Source organism: Patagioenas fasciata, chromosome 6 (genome assembly GCF_037038585.1).
Source record: "Patagioenas fasciata isolate bPatFas1 chromosome 6, bPatFas1.hap1, whole genome shotgun sequence".
NCBI classification, from domain to species: Eukaryota; Metazoa; Chordata; class Aves; order Columbiformes; family Columbidae; genus Patagioenas; species Patagioenas fasciata.
In genome coordinates this window covers 9,486,959-9,508,416 of record NC_092525.1, presented here as the reverse complement: position 1 = coordinate 9,508,416, position 21,458 = coordinate 9,486,959, and the positions used below count along the sequence as shown (strand labels likewise).

Here is a 21,458-nt window from a genome sequence, read left to right as displayed (position 1 = left end):
CCACCAAACAAAACCCAACCCCTGACTTCAAAAACGTCCTCAAAAATGTTCCACTTCAGATTGCTCTGAACTTATTTCCCCTTCTCGACTTTCTGGTTCAATTCTTGAACTGAAAAGTCCTTTGTTCACACATCTTTAGTGCACACAGTGCAAGCTCCAGCAGATGGGCTGTGCCTGCAGAGGAAGGACAGCTCAACCCTCCACTCTCCATCTACATTAATAGCAAATAAGAACATTCTCTGCCTCATCTCACACTCTATTCCCTAAACCTTCACCATCTTACTATCACCATACCAACTTAGTGCTAAACTATTTCTGCAGGGGTAGTTGTTTAAGCAAAATATTCATAACACAGCCACCTTCGCTACCTCCTGGTCTTATGGAAGTTATACTTAAAGCTCCTTAGGTAGAACACACCTACTCCATAGATCAAGATGGGTTCTTTTCTGCTCAAGCATTCTGGCTCAACATGAGAGCATGGAGCTATGCAGCCATCCTGGGACACCTAGTTCGTTCTGGAAGTCTGCTTCACAGAGGGGAGGTCTTCACATTCAAATTACAACTCCTATACGTCCATGTACCACTGAAAGAATTGCCACATAATGTTAACTGAAGCATTTCAGTGACTTCTCACAAACTTTTGAATGCTGACTTCACAATGAATTTTCAGTGTTTCTGCTTTTCCTCCCTGATTTTGGGCAGAAACAAATGTTGGTGTTTTCAAGCTTTATTCCACACATTATTTTTCCGTTATTGCTTGAAAACCACTAGTAACAAGAGTAAATATATGGCTCTTTCCTTTTAATAACTTTAGATAAACACATATATATTGCTCTAATAAAGAACAATGGTGGACTTATTATTGGACAATATAATCTCTGCTTCCTCTTTATAAACCCTCTGATCCTTCTGTGTTTCTTCGAGGTGATGGCATATTAATTATACACAGCAGATTTTTCAGGTGCTGGAAATTAACTTCCCTCATTCAACAGGTTCTGCAAAACATAAAATTCTTACATGGTTTGGCCCAATCCACAACACTGAAGTTTCTTCAGGTCTAATTGTGACATTTCAAAGTTTTAGTTTGGGCTTAGGTTTTGGGCCAGTTCTAATTCTACAGCATACTTACGGTGCTTTGGGCATTGTCTGGGAAACTGGACAATGGTGACCAAATGCCACCATCTCATCTCAGCAGTTACTATCAGACTGGAAAGCAAGGGCTGAACAAATCCTTCTTGCTCCTCCAGCTGCCACCATCGAACTGGAAATACTCACCCAAACTCATCTCTCTCCTACTTCCATTTAAATCAATGGAGCTCCTGATGCCTATGGCTGTCTGCTTCTGCCTGGTCATCACCAGCTTTTGGGACACTGAGTTCATATTCATGAGTAAAGGCAGGTTTGCTAACTCAGTGCAAAACTGTTCTCATCTTAGGCGCTGCTATTCCCAAACCATTCCTGACCTCGGTTTAAGCACTGAAAAGAAAGTGAGGATGCATTTATTCCATCCAATGAGTTATCATCAAGGCAAGGGTTCAAGATTAAGAAACTAACCGACAAAAAACCTCCCAAAGTGGCGGCTTGATATTGATTTCTCAGTAGAAAGACAGATAATACACAACTGTATCTGACTTGTTTGCAATTCAAACTGAATTCTGCTCCCAGATTGTCTCCCTTGGGAATCAGTTTCCTTTCCCTGCTGGATCCTCCAGAGAGAAGAAACACCGGCAGGAGTCCATATTTTCCATCACATCTTAAACTCTCTACAGAGACATCAACTGAGCAAGGTACCAAACACCTAGTTGAAGGACTAAAAGGTTTTTACTGACTTCAGGCTTAATTTAAGGTCAGATTATTCAGTGTATGCCTGGCACTGCCTCCTGCACTCCCCTCTGATGCCCTTGAAGCTGGGCCCTGGCAGAGAAGAGATCCTGGGTGGATCACAAATCGGTACAAGCATGACAACTTGTTTTCCTTAAGTACTTTGTTCAGCCCAGGCTCTTACGGGTGCAAGACAACAGATAACGCAGGCACATAAGTAGCTGCTATCACTAGGAGGAGACAGACATGGAGCACTTAAACTGAGCAGCAGGCAGAAGCGTGGAACCAAAGAGCCATAACAAGACCACGCCTGCAAGACACCCCACATCTGTTACACCGAATCCACTTCTCCTCTCTGTAGCTGACACTGTAAAACATCTGATCTGCTCGGCCACTGACGGCTGCTGAGCTAAAAAAAGGACTGCGGAGCCAGCCTGCCTTTCTCTGAAATACTGTTATAACCCATTGGCATTGTTTTTATCACAGGGCCTGAGTGTTTCCAAGAAAAGAACAAAACAGCTGTCAGAAACCCTGTTTGGCCAACACTTCAGCCTGTCTGTGGGCATTTTTACTGCAATGGACAGAGCCCTTGAAGGCAGAGGAGTTCTTCCTCCAGGCTCCTCCTGCTTTAATGTCTAATGCTGTTGCATCAACTCTAATGTTAATAGATTTCACATAAGGTCTCTCTACGTATTAGTCTGGGTTCACCTGGGTCCCCTCTGATGAAACTGCTTGTATCAAACACTTATTTCTGTCTGACAAATCCATCTTTCATTAAAATTCCTCATTAATGATGCACACGCATTGCTCCTGAAACCTTAAGGAATAAAAGAAGGTTTTATATTATCTTTTTTGGTTGTTAATTGAAACCTATGAGATTAGACCTTGAACTACAGCTTGAGGCATCTGAGGCCACAAGAAAGATTGATTTTTAATGAACTCAGGCAAATCTCGTTGAGTAGTTACAATCAACAGGGCCCAGGTAATCTCCTCTTAGAGCAGGAGAACTTGCACTGACCCTAGAAAATATCTCTCCTTCATTGCAATGTCTGTTATTATTATTTTCACTGGTACATCTAAGAATCCCCAAAATAAACCACACACATGTTAAAGAGCTCCATCTCAGCAAGCTGACAAGTGATGGGTACGAGACAGTGACAGGCAGATACATCATGAGGATACAACGACACAGCACCCAGCCATCCAAAAGCCTTTGCAGCCTCCCTCCCTGAACTCTGCTCCGGACCCCATCGCAAAGGGGCTCTGAGGAGTTTCCAACACAGCTGAAAATGCAGGGGAAGGAGGTTCTGGCATAAAGGCAGTGATTCATTCCTCTTGCATCCATCTGGCCAGCACTGCCCACCACGACAGGAGTCATGGAGGTCTGCGTAGGTGCCCTGCTAAGAGCCTCTGCTAAGAAAAAGGGGAGAACGATGGGTCTTTTGGAGCCATGCTGGTGCCAGTCATGTTCCAATGGATGGAAGGGAGCGCATGTCCATGCGTGGCTAGAAGGGACTTTCAGTATCAGCCCAGCTGGCTTTCCTGACCAGAGAGATATCAAGATCCTCAGGTGCCCTTTGTGCAATCTGTGCAGATTTAATTTGTCAAGGAAAAATGATAAATTAGGCTGGGGACTGGCAGTGGTTGAAACCTCCTTCACCAGGGGTGCTCTGGGAACATGAACAACAAATAGCTCTTACCACAAGCTTGAGCAGACCCAACTTCTACATAAACTGTTTATACAAAGACAAACATACACAAGATCAGCAATTAAGCCCAGCTCTCCTCCCATGAGGAGAACCCCACACGGCAATAAGTGAAACACCAGGATAATAAAAACCACTTGCACTGCTGCTCCCCAGAGCCCAGTAAGTCACTTGGGAAGCCTCCTCCCTCCATTGTATGCACATGTGTGTTTTATTTGTTTATTTATTTGTTTGTTTGCCTGGAAATGCTTTATCTAAGTGCCAGTTGTTTGAGAAGGTATCACAGCCTAGTATTTGTAGCACTGCCTAGATACTGAAAAGCATTTAATATCACGAGTCTAACAGACGTCAGAGACTCATCAGAACTATGCCCGGCATCTGGCAGAGGTTCCAGCAATCACGTTAGCTTCTCATCACTACCCAGAGCTGGAACACTTTCTGTGACCAAACTAGGACTTCTCCCGAGGCGGTGCTGTAATCAAGCTCAAACTACAGAAAAGCCAATATTCCTTTGCCAGCAGAAGGTTTTTTTTATCTCAAAATCACTCTTCCATTCTTGGAATAATTTGGTAATTCAAAGTTAGCTTTTTTTAGCATACATTATTAAAGTGAATTGTCTTTTCCATCCACAGAGGGTGCGCCATCCTACCACCCTCATGGGATCAGGTTGTCTCTGCAACGGGTGGTGGCCTTGCACTGGAATACTCCCTTCACTTTTAAAGGGTCTGGAGGAGCAAGGTTTCAACTTCTACGCTTGCAAACTTCATTCAGCTTTCGCCACTGCTCCTTAATCCACACTGAATAGAATTTACTTGCTAGTTCTCCTGTAAGGACTCCATCTTTTAATAAGTGAGGACTCCTCTCTATCTCAGACCACCTTCCACTGCAAGTTGGATACACAGCACAGGGCAGGGATGCTGTCTTAGCCAAAAGGGCCTATAGGGAACCCCATTTTCTACTGCATAGCCGAGCTGAATTTATATTTGTGTCAGACACAGAAAGCCCTTGAATTTGTCTTCCTACTCCTGCAGTCTACACCGACAGGTAAGAGCAATCCTGGACAGGTGGTGTCTCACCCCACAGGTGTGAGACTGACAGGCAAGTACCAGGAGACACTAAGCCCAGAAGCAGAAAATGCCCCTACAAATCTGCTATCGCTGGAAGCAGCAAACACCTGTACGGCAAAGTGCTGAGCGGAACGGGTGAGTCCCAGGCACTGTGAAGGGGACTCAGTGAGCTGTGTGCCACGCTCTGCAGTGGCAGAGATGTGTCTCACGTTTATATGGAGCTGCTGGTACTTGCACAGCTCCCGGGCCTCAGTGTGGCACATCAAATCCCAACAGAGGAAGGACTGCCCACTGCTTTTGAGGTGCAGAAATGACCTTACAAACCCTTGAGATTGTAGAGAAAGTATGTATTTACAGCGCTGGACACACGGGGGATAGCTATGTCCAAGATGTGTGTAAATTTTCAGTAGCTGTGAGCTTGGTTAAATGCAGTGAAGCGTTACATATTCATGAAAGTTTTAGGAATGCCTATACATATTCATAACCTGTCCCAGAGAAGGCGATTCTTATTACAATGAGTTCCAGGAGACCATTTCCATAGCCTCCACCTCTGGCTTCTCCTGGATGCAGTTGTGCAGTGATCACGAACCTGGGTCCTCTTCTCTGTACACAGGACCTCTGGTCCAGTGTGATGAGTTGGTTTGGACTCAGACTGCTGAGTTGGTTAAAACTGGCGTATCTCCTGTCCTGGGCCCAAGTTTCTGTTACCTAGTTCACCCAAAGATGCACCCAAGGCTTTTTATCTTTGCAAGGCATCAGCAAACTCCCGTTCCTCGCACAGTAAGTTACACAAAGCTAAGCAAGGCTAGGCAATAGTGATGCGGGCTAAGGGTTAGCTCTCTAAGTGTTAGCTCTTTAAGTGTTAATTAGTTAATTGTTAATTCCCTGTATCAGTTTAGGGGTTAGTAGTTTAACTAATGCTAAACTAGCTGCGTTATCACAGTTTTCCTCGGGGAGTTAAAACCCCTTTGTGCTCCCGTTTTCCGTGTACCCATGGAGATGGCTCCCCACCTCACACCAAGACAGCGGGAAGAAATACGGCAAAGACTAAGAGACATGGTGCTGGTGGGGCCGCGTGAGCTCTGCAGACAGATCAGCGTGGGCCAGGTAGCACCACCACCTCGTGCTGTTGAAATGCTGCCCACGTAAGATGTTTTAATTAAATCCACGGTAATGATTCATCTGACTCATCTCCCTGCGATGAGACTAAGAGCTTAGGGCTGCCCCACTAGGCCTGCCGAGGCAGAGATGTTAATTCTGAACAGAAGCATGGCCACTTAAGCAATGCTCTTCCCTAAGCACATAATGACACCCTCACATATGTCTGCCTGTCCCTCTGTCTCCTCCCTTCTCCAGTAACACTTAATCTGACAGCCAGTTGTAACCAAATTATCCCAAGTACCACAGAGATCAAAAAAGAGTATATATCCTTATTTATATGAAAATAAGCAGGAAGAAATCAGGCTTTATAAGGAAAGGCTCAGGTATGAGCTCGGCCCTTTCCTAGACACCAGAACCCAATGATGAGAACATCCATAGGACCCCGAGACCTCACTCATCAGGTCTGTTGTTCAGGGGTTTCTTGGGAAGGCAGGGGAGATAAAGGGGAAGGGAAGAGGGCCAGTGCAACCAATAGTGAAAGAAGAAAAGAGAATCAGTCTCCTGCCCCACCATCTCATTTAAAACACTTCTGGTTGCCTGTGCATTTCATTTGCTGCTTTTCACTGATTTGAGTGGGAATTGCTGACCATTCAGCAATGATTGCTATCAGTATAAATGCTTGAATACATAGAAATTACCCTAAATTCATGGCTGCTATTGTAAAACAAACAAAAAACCTCCCCGTTAACTCTGCTTTCTTTCAAGTCAATGTCCTTTCTCCTTCAGGGGGATGTTTCTAAAATTGCTTCAGGGATTTCAAACCTCAATGCCTGCTGAACGTCAATGGACATTGCACTTCCCAGCTTCATTTGTGACCCAAAATGTAATCTATTATACATACAAGGTTGATACACGTGCAAATTTCTCGTTTAACGTTAGCAAGAAACCTCTAAGGGAAGAAGGAGAATTCACTTCTCACAAACGCAAAGCAAGGTTTGCTTTGACAAAATGGTAGCAAAAAGCCAATCTGTGCATCTATTGCATCCATTGACCGTAGGTCCGTGAGTAAAATGACACCAACTAAACCACGTGTGTCAAAACTGGAGTCAGAGGTGAAGACACAACGAGGTCCCTCAGATCTGCATCTTAGCACTGCTGATTTCAGGAATCAGCTTTTTCCCTCCAAAGTTCATGCTGGGACTTCTGGATCTTCCTTGTGCTGGAATACGATGCCTCAATTCTGTGGGTGTTAGGAATAATCCCTTAAAATGACTTGAAATGCCACAAATGCAGGCAATGTTACAACCGAAACCCACCAGAGCAGCAGATTTACTGCTCTCCCTGTAGAGAACCACGTGAGTTTATTTCAGCCAGCAATGTTTTATTTGCCCTTCAGAAATTAGGAGGAGACAATACCACAGAAGTATTTGAGATCCATGTGAAGCTTTTTTAGCCACTGTGGATTGGGATTTGCATTCCAGAGGTATAATGAATACAGAGACACAAAGATGTAGGCACACAACGTTATTAAACCCTTGTAGGTTATCCCAGTCTCACTCAATAACTTTGCCTTTTCGTAACGATGCTTGCATGTATATGAACTATAGCCTTTCGCAAGCTCAACGCCAACAGAAACCAGCAGCTTTGGAGGGGCCGAACAGCAGACCAGTGTAGTCCTCTGTGTTAGAGCTCTGGACAGGCTGTATCATTTTTCTTCAATGGAGGGAGAAACTGTTTATCTGGGAAGGGTTTCACATCAAGGACAATAGGGAACTGTTTAGCTTTCCACAAATAGGTTGGTATGCAACTTCTGAGCACTCTCCAAGGAAAACTCTGGAACACTAGCCACGTATTTCCAGCAGGGATTTCATGTAAAGTAGTTAATGCCCCACATCCTTCATCCTGATTTATTCCTGCCTCGCTGCGCTGCACTCACTTCAAACACAACATGGGGCTCATCTCAGGGAATATGCACTTTGATCACTGGGGACTCCACATTCGTATTGGCCATTCGAACATAAACAGGGATGTGCTGTCTCGACAGAGGTATTTCTGTGACTGCCTTTATTTTCACAGGAGTAATTTGGAAATGTGAAGCTGGGGTCAGATGGGAGGAGATGCAAATCTAGTGGCCAGGCAGGGCACTGGATACCAAAGAGCTTGGAGCTTGTCCATGACTTGGCTGCTGAGATGCTGCAGGTTAGCAGGCAAGTTTTAGTATCCCTGATTTGACGTGTGTCCTGGGAGGGAGTGAAGAAAGGTCTCAGTGTGCTCTTATCCACAAACAAGAGCACTAAATTAGGTCTCTCTTTCTCTGGAAGCTACGACCAGCAAAGAGTGGCACTCACAGACTTGTGAGCTGGTCCCACACCCCATACACAGCAGAAAATGGGGAAACATGCCCAAGCTACTCCTTCCATCAACATCGGTCCCCTGTGCCACCAACTGTTCTCTCACTGAAGTCAACAGGAGTTATGACCACGGTGAGTGTGTATTTAGGCTAATTATTGGTGGTGACAAAACATTCTGTTCTATGATGGGGCTACAGACGAGGCAGACAGATGGACACAGCCAAGTCATGGTGGCCATGACAGGGTAAATAATCCAGGTGCTTCTGGAGCTGGAGTCACAGCAGCAAGCAGAACAACTGCGGTCTGTGCAATCACCAGCCCAAAGAAGAGGTCAAGGCAGAGGCCCAAACACACAATTCAGTTTCTGTCAGTCACTCCCTGTGTCTCAGTCTTTATCTCTAAATTTGCATGTATTAATTCTAGAACTGGATTACTGCAATGGTATATTTTTAGCAACCCTGATTGCAGGAAATTGTCTTCATTCAGGCTGTTCTTTCATCGGACCAATTGACAGCCATTATGTCTATATCCATGTACAGCATCTGATCCGGTTTTCCTCCCTCCTGTTTCTATTCACAGGTCCATTTTTCATCCTCCTTGGAATGCGGAGCATTTGGGAGTGTAGGTGGAAAGCCAAAGTCTTTCAACACCCACTAATAGAAATTTGTTTTATTAATTAACTTTGTGGGAAGGAAGAAAAAGTAAGAGAGCTGATCCTCTGCTCTGAAATCATGAATCACTGTGCAAGAGAAGACACGTCCAATGAGACACCAGAGGCCACTTCTGACAGAATGAGCAACCGAGTTGCTTTTTTTGGGAAGTCCTGAGTCAAACAGAGCAGATTAATCCCCAGGAAATGGGAAACACATTGGCATGGAGCATGAGCTCCAGAGAAGGGTGAACCTCCAAAGGTTCTGGATGTCAGTTGAGTTTGTGGAAGGGTTTTAAAACCTTAAAGCTTCTCTGAAGTATATCTGATCTGGAGCTGGGTACGGGATTCACAACACATGATTTGCTGGATGAATTAAACTCTTTACATACTTTACAGATTATATATGAATTTACTTTGACTTCTCATAAAAATGATTCAGTGGTCATGACATAAAAATGTATTCGGGATTCTAAGTTACTCACTGTGACAAATGCTTAATATATTAAACATTCTTAATTTACCAGTCCTGTTGTAAGAACTTTGTTATGGTTTGGCATTCCTTCTCCTACTACTAGCACTTAACTAGGAGGAGCAGCTGATACATAAGCTTGAGTCTGACCCTTCACCCCAGTTCTAAAGGGACACCCACACGCTCATTCCAGACCCCAAGCTGGGCTGTGGTCAGTGTGAACCCACCTGCCTTGGCTAAGATACTACAAGTTGTTACAAGTGAGAGGTATTTTGAACTGAAGTGGATGAGAAATGGCACAAGATCACATTGCCTATGTACTTCAGGACTGACATTCTACTTGTGGGGGCAACTCAGAAAGGTGTAAGTAAATTTCATAGCTTGCCCCAACAAGATGACCCACAAGGAGCCATTTAGCCATGCCATCAGTCACATAATGTTATTTAAACTGTGAAGAATGTCCCTGTAAACACCTGATCACCCGTGAAAGATGGAAAACGTACTTGTCAGTGTATTCCTATGTAGAAATCTGTATCCCCAACTGTTTCCTTTTAAGGCACTACTCTTGAAGGAATTTTAAGTGAAAGTGTCAATGAAAAAAAGTCATTGACTCCCTTTCTTCCTGCTCCTTTTTTAGGAACTCATGCATGTTAAGGAGCTCCCTGCAAGCAAAATTACTGGCATTTACACTCACGCTGAATCAAGCTCCTCTATTGATAGCAACACAACCCACAGAGCTCTTGCTGAAGGAAAGGAAGCGGGCTCTGGAAGCCGAAAAGCTCTGTCCTAACGTGTGGGGTCTCTCTGCCTGACAACGTGACAGGGAAGGTAAGGGAAGCCGGAGCTGCAAAGACAATGACAGCAAACAGACCACAACCTTCCTTAGATAAACGACATCTTTCAAATTGTACAATACCACTTGATACCTTTGTGCCCCTTGAGCCGTTACAAAGTGCAGCTGCACTCCAGCACAGATTGATGTCACTTGGGACGGAGGCCATCAATCCACAGGACAAGTGCGGGCTGAGTATACACACACACACCTCACACCATCTCACTGCTTCAATACCACACTGGAGAGAGGATGGGGCAATTCTTCCAAAGGCTTAAATAGTCTATTGACACTGTTTGACTTGAGCATGGAGCCCAAGGCATCTACTGCAAGCAAGTTGTGCCGGTTGCCCGAGACACCCATGAGTAGCCCTCTGGAAAAGTCAGTCTTTTTACATTGACTATAATAAGTGTCTGCACTTGTGTGAACATCCTCTTAGTTTTCTACCAATTCCCTCACAGCTCCTCACAACCAAAGACAGGAGACAATCAGCAACAGTCTCACATTAACAACAACCTCTAAAAGCTACTGGCACCTATAGAAGCTTTGTTGTTGACTCCAGCGCGCTTTGGATCAGCTTTATCTTTAGTAACTAAAGACCTGAATTTTAATCGTACACTAACAACATTAGGGTGAAAACATCTACATTAGTATTGGCTGGAAGCAGAAAGAGGATGAAAAAATCAGTTTCTCCTGTGGAAACAACTCCAAAATTTGGCTAGGAAATACAGTAAGAACTTTTTAAGTCTCCAAGGCTCTGTAAGTTGACTATTACATAGTTTATGGAGCATGAGATACAGTTGTCCTAAAACCGATAGGTTGCAGAGCAGCAAAAAGCCTAGAGACCTTCACACTGGCTCAGGACAGCTCAGCGAGCAAACCACCCTGGAGCAAGATAACTAAGCCCAGGTCCCCCAGGTCCCTGTGTGCAAGTTCCCAAAGATTAGAATAATATGGAATATAAAACTTTTCTTTCTTTCTTTTTTTTCAAAAGGAACCAGAAGTTTCACCAAGGATAAAATCAGATTATAGAGAAAAGTGAATCTTCTCACTGGTGGAACTAATCAAGCACAAAATTCCCAGGAAGTTGGTTCCATGTTCTTCCACCAACACCGCAAATTATCCTGCTCTTTCCCAGGTTTTCTTTGGTAGCAAGCTGCTAAATTCCAGTCTTTCAGAAGGTGTTTGGGGCTTAAAGGCGGCCTAGAGAACATACAGATACCCTGAGTAATGTGCTGCTCAGGAAGCGACAGGACAATTAAATTTCTATGGCTGAGAACTCAAGAGTTGACTTCTCTACCACATCTTAGAGCTTTTCTTCAACCTCTTTCCCCCAGTAGTCACTTTGGCTGGCTCAGACCCTGTGCTTTGTGGCTGCAAGGTCATTACAGGCACAAAGACAAATTGCAAAGGAAGATATTTTAAAGGCACGTGGGAATCTCTCGAAAACGTAATGTGCATATTTTCATGGCTAAATATTTTAAGCATTAAGTAGTTATATTCTCCAGTGTTAGATGAGGCAATAAATTTGTCAATGCATGCAGATGAACCCCATTTAATCCCTATATACCTCTTATTGCAAATGATGCTGTCAGAGAAACCACCCTAAATGGGTTTGCTTCTCTTCTGAGGGAAGGAAGCGAGTGGAGGGAGTATGATCTTCAGGCCAAAGATCCAAAGCTTTACAATAGGATTAAGAAGAACTGCAGTATCCCAATGGGGAGAATATTCCACCCACAGGGAAATAAAGGTGTGCATTTTTCCCTGTCTCAGAAGAGATGAGATCCAGAATGGGCTGACATCACCCCAGATCTTATTTTATTCCTCAGTTAACTCACTTGTTCCCAATGAAAGTATCACACCTTTCTCTTTTTTTTTCTTAACTTTTCTCTAAATAATATTTTACTTATTTCACTATAAGTTTCGTGTTCTCCCAAACACATCCAGAACACTGACTACTAAGCACAGCAAAGTAACCCCCGGCCGAGCCCGCACCAAAAAGCGCAAGTTGCTTGGGCATTCCAAGGAACACAGTAACTGCTGGGAGACTCCTGATGGTTCTGATGCCATCAAGTTTTTGGGATGTAATCTATTGAAATGGCAACTTTTACCAATTTTGGGTTGCTGGGAATCACAGAATGGACTGGGTTGGAAAAGACCTGAGAGATCATCAAGTCCAACCCTTGGTCCAACTCCAGTCCATTGACCAGATCATGGCACTGAGTGCCATGTCCAATCTCAGTTTAAAAACCTCCAGGGCCGGTGAGTCCAGCACCTCCCTGGGCAGCCATTCCAATGCTGACCACTCTCTCTGCACAGAATTGCTTTCTAATCTCCAGCCTCAATTTCCCCTGGCAGAGCTGAAGCCCATGCCCCCTTGTCCTATTGCTGACTGCCTGGGAGAAGAGCCCAATCCCCCCTGGCTAGAACTGCCCTTCAGGTCATTCTAGAGAGTGCTGAGCTCACCTCTAAGCCTCCTCTGCTCCAGACTGAACAAGCCCAGCTCCCTCAGCCTCTCCCCACAGGGTTTGTGCTCAAGTCCCTTCACCAGTCTTGCTGCTCTTCTCTGGACCTCAAACATTTTCCCATCTCTGCATACCACCTCTTGAAGGTTATGGATCCTGATGGAGCACAAAGGCTGCACGACTGTGTGGTTGGGTTGTGTGTCCATCCCGAAAGCATTCACAGCACAGAAACTCCCACCATGAGACAGAGCTGAGGAGGGGAGCCAGGGTCACACCTGCAGGATGCTATAGGAAAAGGTGAAGGAGCAACCTCTGTGCTTCAAAGAGAAGAAAAGGAATAGGCTACAACAGCAGAACCATGTTGCTTTGACTGGCCCAGGAAGTTCAAACATAAGGAGGAAGGGTAATTAATTTCCACAGCAGAGCTCTGAGAGTTTACAATCAACTCTCAGATGGGCAAAAATAAAAGCTTGTCCTGCTTTCTCCCATTCTGAAAGAAGGCAGCATTGAGCATAATATTGGAAAGAGCAGCCTGATGGAAATGAGTGTGTTTTTCTGGCCGGGGGTACGGTGCGCGGAACGCCAGGGCTTGGCGGTCCTGAGAACCCAGTAACAATAGAGTCATCATGGACACAGGTGCTTCCGGGATTGATCTTGCAATTTGGCTGTTTCCAATTAAATGTGAAGCAGCTGTGGCCCTTTATCTGTTCAAGTCACCGGAATCCATCTGGGGGGAAACTTTCTCCCATCTCCTCCTCCTCCCCACCCCATGCAGCTCTGCTTTCTGCAGACAGATGGGGCAGGGACGGCCAACTGGCAGAAGCCCCACCAAATAAAGCAAAAAATTTAAAAAATATATATAAAAATTGCTTTTCTTATCTTCTTTTATCTTATCTCAGGGCAAAGCAATGAGATACTGATTCAGCCATTCATTTTCCAATGCCTTCATTTGGGGACAAGGAGGACAGCCAACTAAACAAGATATGAACGCTGTTAAAGGTTGCCAGGCAAACAGATTTGGGACACTTTCCCTTAGGCAACAAAATAAACAAGTGAAGCCAATGTGAGGATAAGTTCTCAAGTGTTTATGGCATTGTTCTACATGCTGAGTACAACGGGATTTCTTTTACAGAAAGGGACTGAGCTTTAAAGAAGGTATTTTCAATAGTTGGATGGTGGGTTCTGGAAGCGGCTCAGGAAGGTCAGCAACGGGCCACCAGGCACATCAACAGCAGCCAAGGGACTCCAGAAATCCAGTTGGTGAGAGATCCCAAATAGCTCCACATCAGCTAAATGTAATGTATATGAACTTTTCTCTGCCAGTTCATCGATTCCAGAGCCACCAAACCACGGCTTGGCTATCTCTTCTAGCCTGCCAAGCTCTCACTTTATTTTTCCCTTTAAGAAAGGCAGAATTTGGCTCAATATTGTGCTTGTCAGTAGACAACAGAAATGTGAGACTGTAGGTGTTCGTTTGGGTTGACTCAAGGAGCAGCCATTTCATGCTCTGCATTTCGGACAGGGGAAGCCAACAATCCTCTGGCTTTACCCAGCCTGTATGTAACTGAAAGCATAAGCAGCTTTGGCTTTGTCCTGTTTCACTCTTCCCAAGGCTTTTCTGATACACAGGAACAGTACGAGTTGTTTTCTAAGAAGATATTACCTTGTCCTTTCTGAAATTGAAATGGATGGCAGAACTGAAACATCTATACCAGACTACCCCACCTATTTATGATACCACTGCTTCATTATTATTGAACAATAAAGCTCAGACTAATAATCATTTCAATCATAGTAATACTATCTAGGAAGAGAGATATTAAAGAAAAACAGCATTTGCTTTTTCGGTAAGTCAGCATCGGTAGCAAGCAGGATGCAGCATGCGTGTTTTGCTGAAATTGCTTTCATTGTTTCAAATAATGAGCATTCTGACTTAACCTGAAAAAGACCGTCCGGCAACTTACTGTCCAGAAGTCATTGATACTCAGCCAAAACCACCCTCGGTTTCAATGTGACATACCCCGAATGTTCCTTCTGGGCACAACCCATCCACAACCACCCTTTTCTGAGTTTCCCTGGCCAGACCATAAGCATACAGCTGCTTCAGTTTTCTCCAGCCCTCACATTGTTTCCATGTGCTGTCCACCCCCAATCTCCACATTACAGTCCAGCTGATCTTCCCTCAACACAATGCAATGTTTCAGTTGTCAGCAAGTGCCAGAACGCAATGCGGTGGGCTTGACTCCCTTATAGAATTCGCTTGGAAGAAAAGCTGAAATGTGTCTTTTGGGTTTCAGCATAAGAGAGAAATACCTCTTATTTCATGCATGGCTCCAAAAGAATCAAGATGAGCACACCTGCACCTCTACGATCTATAAAACAACTCCTGCTTGCAAGCAGATCAACATTTGTTGAGCTTCTACTTGTCTATTCTATACCTGTGCCTAGGTATAGCTACTATGCCAAAAAATGGTTTATTTTCTGGGCCTTTCTAGGTGTTTTCAAGTGGTTTGATTTCACCTTTTAAAAAGGAAAGAGAAGAGCAAAAAAAGATGGGCAGAACAAAATGCAAGGTTCCTTAAGACTCTCAATTACAGCAACATAACCCCAACGCCACAACAATTAACTTTCTGAATATGCTGTCAACTTTTATCATAACTGTGTTTGATTAGCCATTCTTTTGCAGCCCAGCCAGAAATCTTAAAATACAGGCTATTTAAAAAAAAAAGAGAGAAAAATACTTGCAGCAGCCTCCTCCTTTTTAAGGGGGAGCCCCAAACACTTGTGCTGGCTGCAGCCCCAGCGCGGGACAGTGAAAACACAACCTCTGATGTGCAGGTCTGCGAGTCTCTATTTGTTTGGTTTTATTTTCTAAAGGCAGCAAGCTGTTTCCTGTCAATGTATTTAAATTATCTTTATTAGAACTTGGTATATTTAATAGATAGGCTATAGTACTTTCTATAGTCTTTTACTATTTCTGCACCTTGAATAATGCAGCTTAGTAGCAACTTGGGATCTGTTTATCATGACATTTCTTTTTCTTTCTGTATTCTCATCCCAAACCGGTCAATCTGCCTGGATCGTAAGACCACAGGAACACATCCATCAGCAGAACATCTAATCTTTAAGGAATACAACAATCTGCTCTCTCTCAACTCAATCCAGTACTCATGCACATCAGTGTAGCACTTAATACAGTTTTGTACATTCGGAGTTCTGGACAAACACCACTGGAGTTAGAGTACTAGTCCAGAAAGGAACCAGCCTGCCCAACACCCTGGTCTGGAGCTGGGAACAAAAGCTACCAAGTGTAGGATAATTCAGCTCAGGACACATGCATCATTCCAAGTGCATTTTCCCCATGGACCGACAATTTTAGAATAGACAGCACGAACAAGAGACACTGCTGCTAAGGTGGGGGGATGCATACAAAGAGGTGCTCCACATTGCAAACAAGTCAACATTAAGCTGTGGCTTTGTTTGAAGTTTCATGTCCCACCACATTATTTCAAGTCCGTGATGATGTGTATGGACTTATCTCAAGACCATAAAGAGTAGAGACCATTCTTGGACTTCTCTCGCACTACTGTATCTTTCTTTCTTCTCAAGGGCTTGCAAACAGCCAATAAATTAATAGCTTAAGAATTTCCAGTTAAAATACTTTTCATGGGAAGACGATACTTTCAACTAAATGAAAATCACTGAGGAAAGTGCCTGCTTCCCTGGAAGGCAAGTTTATTTGTCAGAAACCTGAGAAGGGTGTACTTCAGCTGGGCTGGTATTGTTTGCTTCGTTCTCCTGTTTTGCCGTATTTTTAGACACAGACATTTTTGTTGATTTTAGCTGAAATTTCCAGCCCTGCCAGTTACAGTGTTTAATGCTCTTCCCTGTGCCGTGTTGACTTTTCTCCCTCTGCCAAAGTGCTTCTTAAACCACCTCTGAAGATAACGCTCTTCCTTGTGTTTGGTAGCTTTTTCTTCCTCTTTTCCCCATTGTTATTTAAGACTGTGCTTTTATTGCTCAACATATTCCAAGAAGCATTCAGGACAAACGCTCTGTCAAAGACACTTATGTACAGTTGAGCCATATTATATTCTGTATGAATCATTGTGGGTATTTCACAAACAAGGTTAGATCAGCCAGATTTTTCCACTATATTAAACATAGCTTTTTCAGACATGGTCTACACTTGCCCCGTGATTAATCCTGCATATTGAAGCTCAGCTCATATTTGGACCATGTCACGTCTGCCCACCAGGGACAGGAGCATGCCGCTAACACTTTCTCCTAACGAGGATAACAACCCCACCACAGGGCCATCTCAGCCAACTTTTATCTGCAGAATGCAGGGGAAAGGTTAACTTCCCAAAGCTAGATGGTGTCTCACCAGGCCTTCCAGCTTTCATGTCTATGATATCTTCAGACAGAGACCTCATCTAAATCGCCAGGAAAAGAGAAAAGTCCAGGGGAGGAAGTCTGTTTCCCCACTTGAGGACAGTTTTGTGCCGTGTTTTGTCTTATACTAATGAAGATTGCCAAGAGTGTAGCAATCAATCCTTCTTGCCTGCTTCACTTGATCAGACAAATGGAGAACCTCAGGGAATATCAAATTGCTTTTTACCTACCCAACACCCTTTCCGAGGTGCATCTGTTACATTAAATCTGGTCCTTCAGGCAAAACTGAAATCACAACTGAAGAAGAGCAGCCTGACAGAGAGGCCTGGAAAATGAAGCTGGGGGCAGCCTACTGCCCTGCAATGGAGAGGAAACTAATACCCCATGGAGAGAAAGAGACACAACAGCTATGGGGGAAAATGAGCATAATGAGATGCTTATTGAAAACAGAAATAAACCGTGGTGGCTCCTCATCCGGTACAGTTAAGCAGCTACAATATGAATAATGTCCATAAATGAAAACAAAATAAAATAGCCACTGAAGCTCCATGTGTTTCCAAACGCACACTACAGATGCTTTACAATCCACTTTTTCTCTGGAAGTTGCATGGGCAAGAGAGGTTTCTCACTCCCTTACCCACCTCCTCTACTAAAGCAATAATTTTGCTCAGTCACAGAAAAAGAGAGAGAGAAAAGGAAAGGAGAGAAAGTGATTAATAATCTGTGGGCAGCTGCTTACTTTCCAATTGGTTGTCCGGGAGGGGTGTGCTCCACTTCAAATCCTGCTTGTCTCAGTACATCAATCACAGTGTTGTTACCCAGGAAGTGACCTAAAATACAGGTAGAAAATAGCACTGTCATTTAAACGGCTCCTCTCACTCGCTCGAGTTTCTCCTGTTGGAACGACAGGTTTGGGAGGTAAGGTTACCAGAAGCTTGGTCGGCTCCGAAAGCAAGAAAGGCACGTTGTACAATTTGCTGGAATTCAGACTCAACTATTGACCGCGTTGCCCACTGCAGCCTTTGGCAATGGGCAGGGGAAGAGACGGCGCACAGCCCGATACGGCATTCTTTCATCTTATTCACCCTCCCTCCCTTCACATGGCCAAGGGACCGGGTGGATAAAGGAAATCCTAGAGGAATCGCTAGTCTGGTCTAATGCGGCCATTTTTCGCATGTGCATGGACTAAATGAACTCCTAGCATGGATGACTCTGCGGTGGCAAGAAGAATATCACTAGGGCTTTACTCATGGTCTTAGAGGTCTTTTCCAACCAAAATGACTCCATGAACTAGAACAACTTACAGCCCCAGATGTCCGCCCTGCCCACTGGTGTTCATGGACATCTGCTTAGGAAGCAGCTCTGAAGGTGCTGTACTGCACGCTCAGTGTTCATCTACCTGAACCAGCAGTGATGCCAGAATTGATTCATCAGCCGCTCAGCCACCTGCACACCAGGGTAGGGAGGAGCTGGGATGGTAACCTTATCTCTCCCAAAACCTGAAGATTTAGTTCTGTAAATCAGGGCTCTTTGCTGAAGGTGTAAAGGTCACATTCCTTTTCACAGAAGTAACAAAGAGCCCAATCAGTCCTGCAGCATGTATGGGCCTTGAAAGAGTTTACTTAAGGGAGTCCTATACACTTGAGGTCTGAACCAAATCCCACTGGAGTCAATAGGAGCCCTCAAAGGGCTTTGGGTACAGACTCAATAAGGCAGTGTAATCCCTCCAAAGCTTTCAACTTATTGTCAGAGTTTGACATTGTTTTTAGGATGGGTTAGACGTATAAAGAACAGAGGCAAGAACTCCACTAAAGAAGTTTATTAAAACCCACATAGCCCAGTAACCTGTCTCCAACTGTGTCCCATGATAAGTATGGAAAGTACATAAATATATATACGAATAGCACCAGGAAAGCACAGACCAGTCCTCTCCCGTTATACCCGTTAGCTTCCAGCTCTGCACGGCTGGGTGACCCCCATTTACACCCAGGTCATCACATCTCACTACCGGCTCTGAATAGAAAAATTCACCATGAAAGTGCTCAAGCCTCTGCCTCCTGGATACGTTTTGCCCTGTGACGTCTTAGGGTGGGGAGTTCCATCGTATGTCACGTGTGAAAACGTGCTCCTCGGGTTTGCTGCTGCTTGGGGAGTGTGTGCGTGCCTTAAGCACAGTGTGAGGGCAAGTGTAGAGTCTTGAATGTGGGCAGGAACAATCCCAGGTTCCAGTATAAGTTGGGGAATGACCTACTAGAGAGCAGGGTAGGGGAAAGAGACCTGGGGGTCCTAGGGACAGCAGGGTGACCATGAGCCAGCACTGGGCCCTTGTGGCCAGGAAGGCCAATGGTACCTGGGGTGGGTTAGAAGGGGGTGGTCAGTAGGTCAGAGAGGTTCTCCTGCCCCTCTGCTCTGCCCTGGGGAGACCACACCTGGAATATTGTGTCCAGTTGTGGCCCCTCAGTTCCAGAAGGACAGGGAACTGCTGGAGAGAGTCCAGCGCAGCCACCAAGATGCTGAAGGGAGTGGAGCATCTCCCGGGTGAGGAAAGGCTGAGGGAGCTGGGGCTCTGGAGCTGGACAAGAGGAGACTGAGGGGGGACTCATTCCTGGGGATCAATGTGGAAAGGGGGAGTGTCAGGAGGATGGAGCCAGGCTCTTCTCGGTGACAACCAATGGTAGGACAAGGGGCAATGGGTTCAAGCTGGAACACAAGAAGTTCCACTTCAATTTGAGAAGAAACTTGTTCATGGTGAGGGTGGCAGAGCCTGGCCCAGGCTGCCCAGGGAGGCTGTGGAGTCTCCTTCTCTGCAGACATTCAAACCCGCCTGGACACCTTCCTGTGGAACCTCAGCTGGGTGTTCCTGCTCCATGGGGGGATTGCACTGGATGAGCTTTCCAGGTCCCTTCAACCCCTGACATTCTGGGATTCTGTGAGTGTGTGCAGGAGATGTCCGTAACCACCCGGCTCCACAGCAGAGCCAAACATTTTGCAGAGTAAAACCAAGGCAGTCAGGACGTGCCCGCGTCTCTCTCCACACGTGCTGCCCTGTAAGGAGCTGGCGTGACCATCAGTAGAGTCGCCCCTGGGACACTTTACCCATACTGCACAAAGTCGCTATGAATTTGAGAGTAATTCAGTCCCTAGTATTCACTGAGCCGGCATCTCTCTGCTCGCCCTGCCAACAAGGGCGATAATTCGCATCAGTTGTGGGAATGATGTATTCGTATGGCTTTTAGTGCAACTTGCAAGCGCTGTTAAGAGCTTTTAGCCAAAAGACATTTCTTTAAATGATTAAACTTACATTTGCAGAGCCCTAGTGCGTTCCAGGATTCCTCCACTTCCTTTTAAGAAAACTCAAAATTTGATTTTCCCCTGACTAACTTACTTACAACAAAAGCCAAGCGAGCAAAGAGCCGTCCCAAAAATGTGTTACACACCCTCAGAGATTCAAGAAATGAGACATTTGTGAGTGATTAACTAGATTTGATCATATCCTGGTTTTTTATGCAGTGGCCAAGGCAAACAAAGGTCCCCATTCTGTCATTGGCAAAGTGACATTGAGGAACCAAAGTCAAAGGTGTCAAAGCTGTTTCTGAGTCTGCGGTACAATGCTTTGCTTTCCCTGAACCGGAGTCTTAAATGCCAACAGATTGCTCAATGTAAACAATCGTCCTGAATCCAGCAAATCTTTGACATCACGGCAGTACAAAATAACCAAATTTTAACTGCTTTAAACCCAGAAAAAATGCAACTGTGCAACAGCTCTGATTCCTAATCTACAAAATGTCAGGACTGTCAGCAACATCAGCTCCCCAGCAAAGCCGATCAAGTCCCATCAAGTGATGGATGAAGACCAAAAGGTGATACCTCCTGGACTTCCCATTCTTGCCCTCTGTGTGGAGACCATGATGCTTGTTGGACTAGAGACCTGCGGTGCGGGGTGGTGGAGAAATGTAAGCATGGTGAGATGCGTATTCCCACAGGGTAAGTCGCCCTGAGCTGTTCACTCTCTGCCATACCCATTCTCTCGAGCTGTCCTACAGCTATCCAGGGGGTTGTGTTGGATTTGAGCTGGAATTACAAGGAATAGGTGGCTCCTGCCAAGGTTAAACCCACTTGTGCGGGGAGTGGATGTCTCCAAGACATCTTCTGAGACCAGGGAACGAATCTACTTATCACAAATTTCCTCACCCTCAACTCCAAGTTCAAGGCTTATTCCTTTAATTTTGGCTTTCCTAACATGAAGGAATACCAGCTTCCATTAAAAAAAAAATCCCACCAAATTCCAAATCCCAGCATAAATGAAAATCTTCATCGCAAACTTCGATGTGAACATTATGATTTCATTTTAAATCCACGATTCAACACATAGTAAAATATTTTCAATGCCCTGGTTCAACCAAGAGAAAATAAAACAAACAAATCAGAATGAAAAAACAGTCTCAAGCTGAACCCCTAATAATCCTCCATTCCACATACATCAACAGAGCCTAAACCTTTAACAACCACTAGGAAGTGGCATGAGCAGGTCTTTGCAAAGCTTTGCCTTTAGAGTCCACTAAAAACTTTGCTGTTTGCATTAACCCACGTACATCTGGG

The 21,458-nt window shown here is 44.8% G+C and overlaps 1 protein-coding gene across 1 annotated transcript in view; it reads right to left on the bottom strand.

The window, feature by feature from the left end:
* Nucleotides 1-21,458, bottom strand: part of TRABD2B (TraB domain containing 2B) — a 286,099-nt gene that overhangs the window by 32,435 nt on the left and 232,206 nt on the right. The window contains exon 5 of the mRNA XM_065842514.2: nt 17,599-17,689. Within this exon, the coding sequence (XP_065698586.1) occupies nt 17,599-17,689 (91 nt within the window). The remainder of the gene's footprint in view (nt 1-17,598; nt 17,690-21,458) is intronic.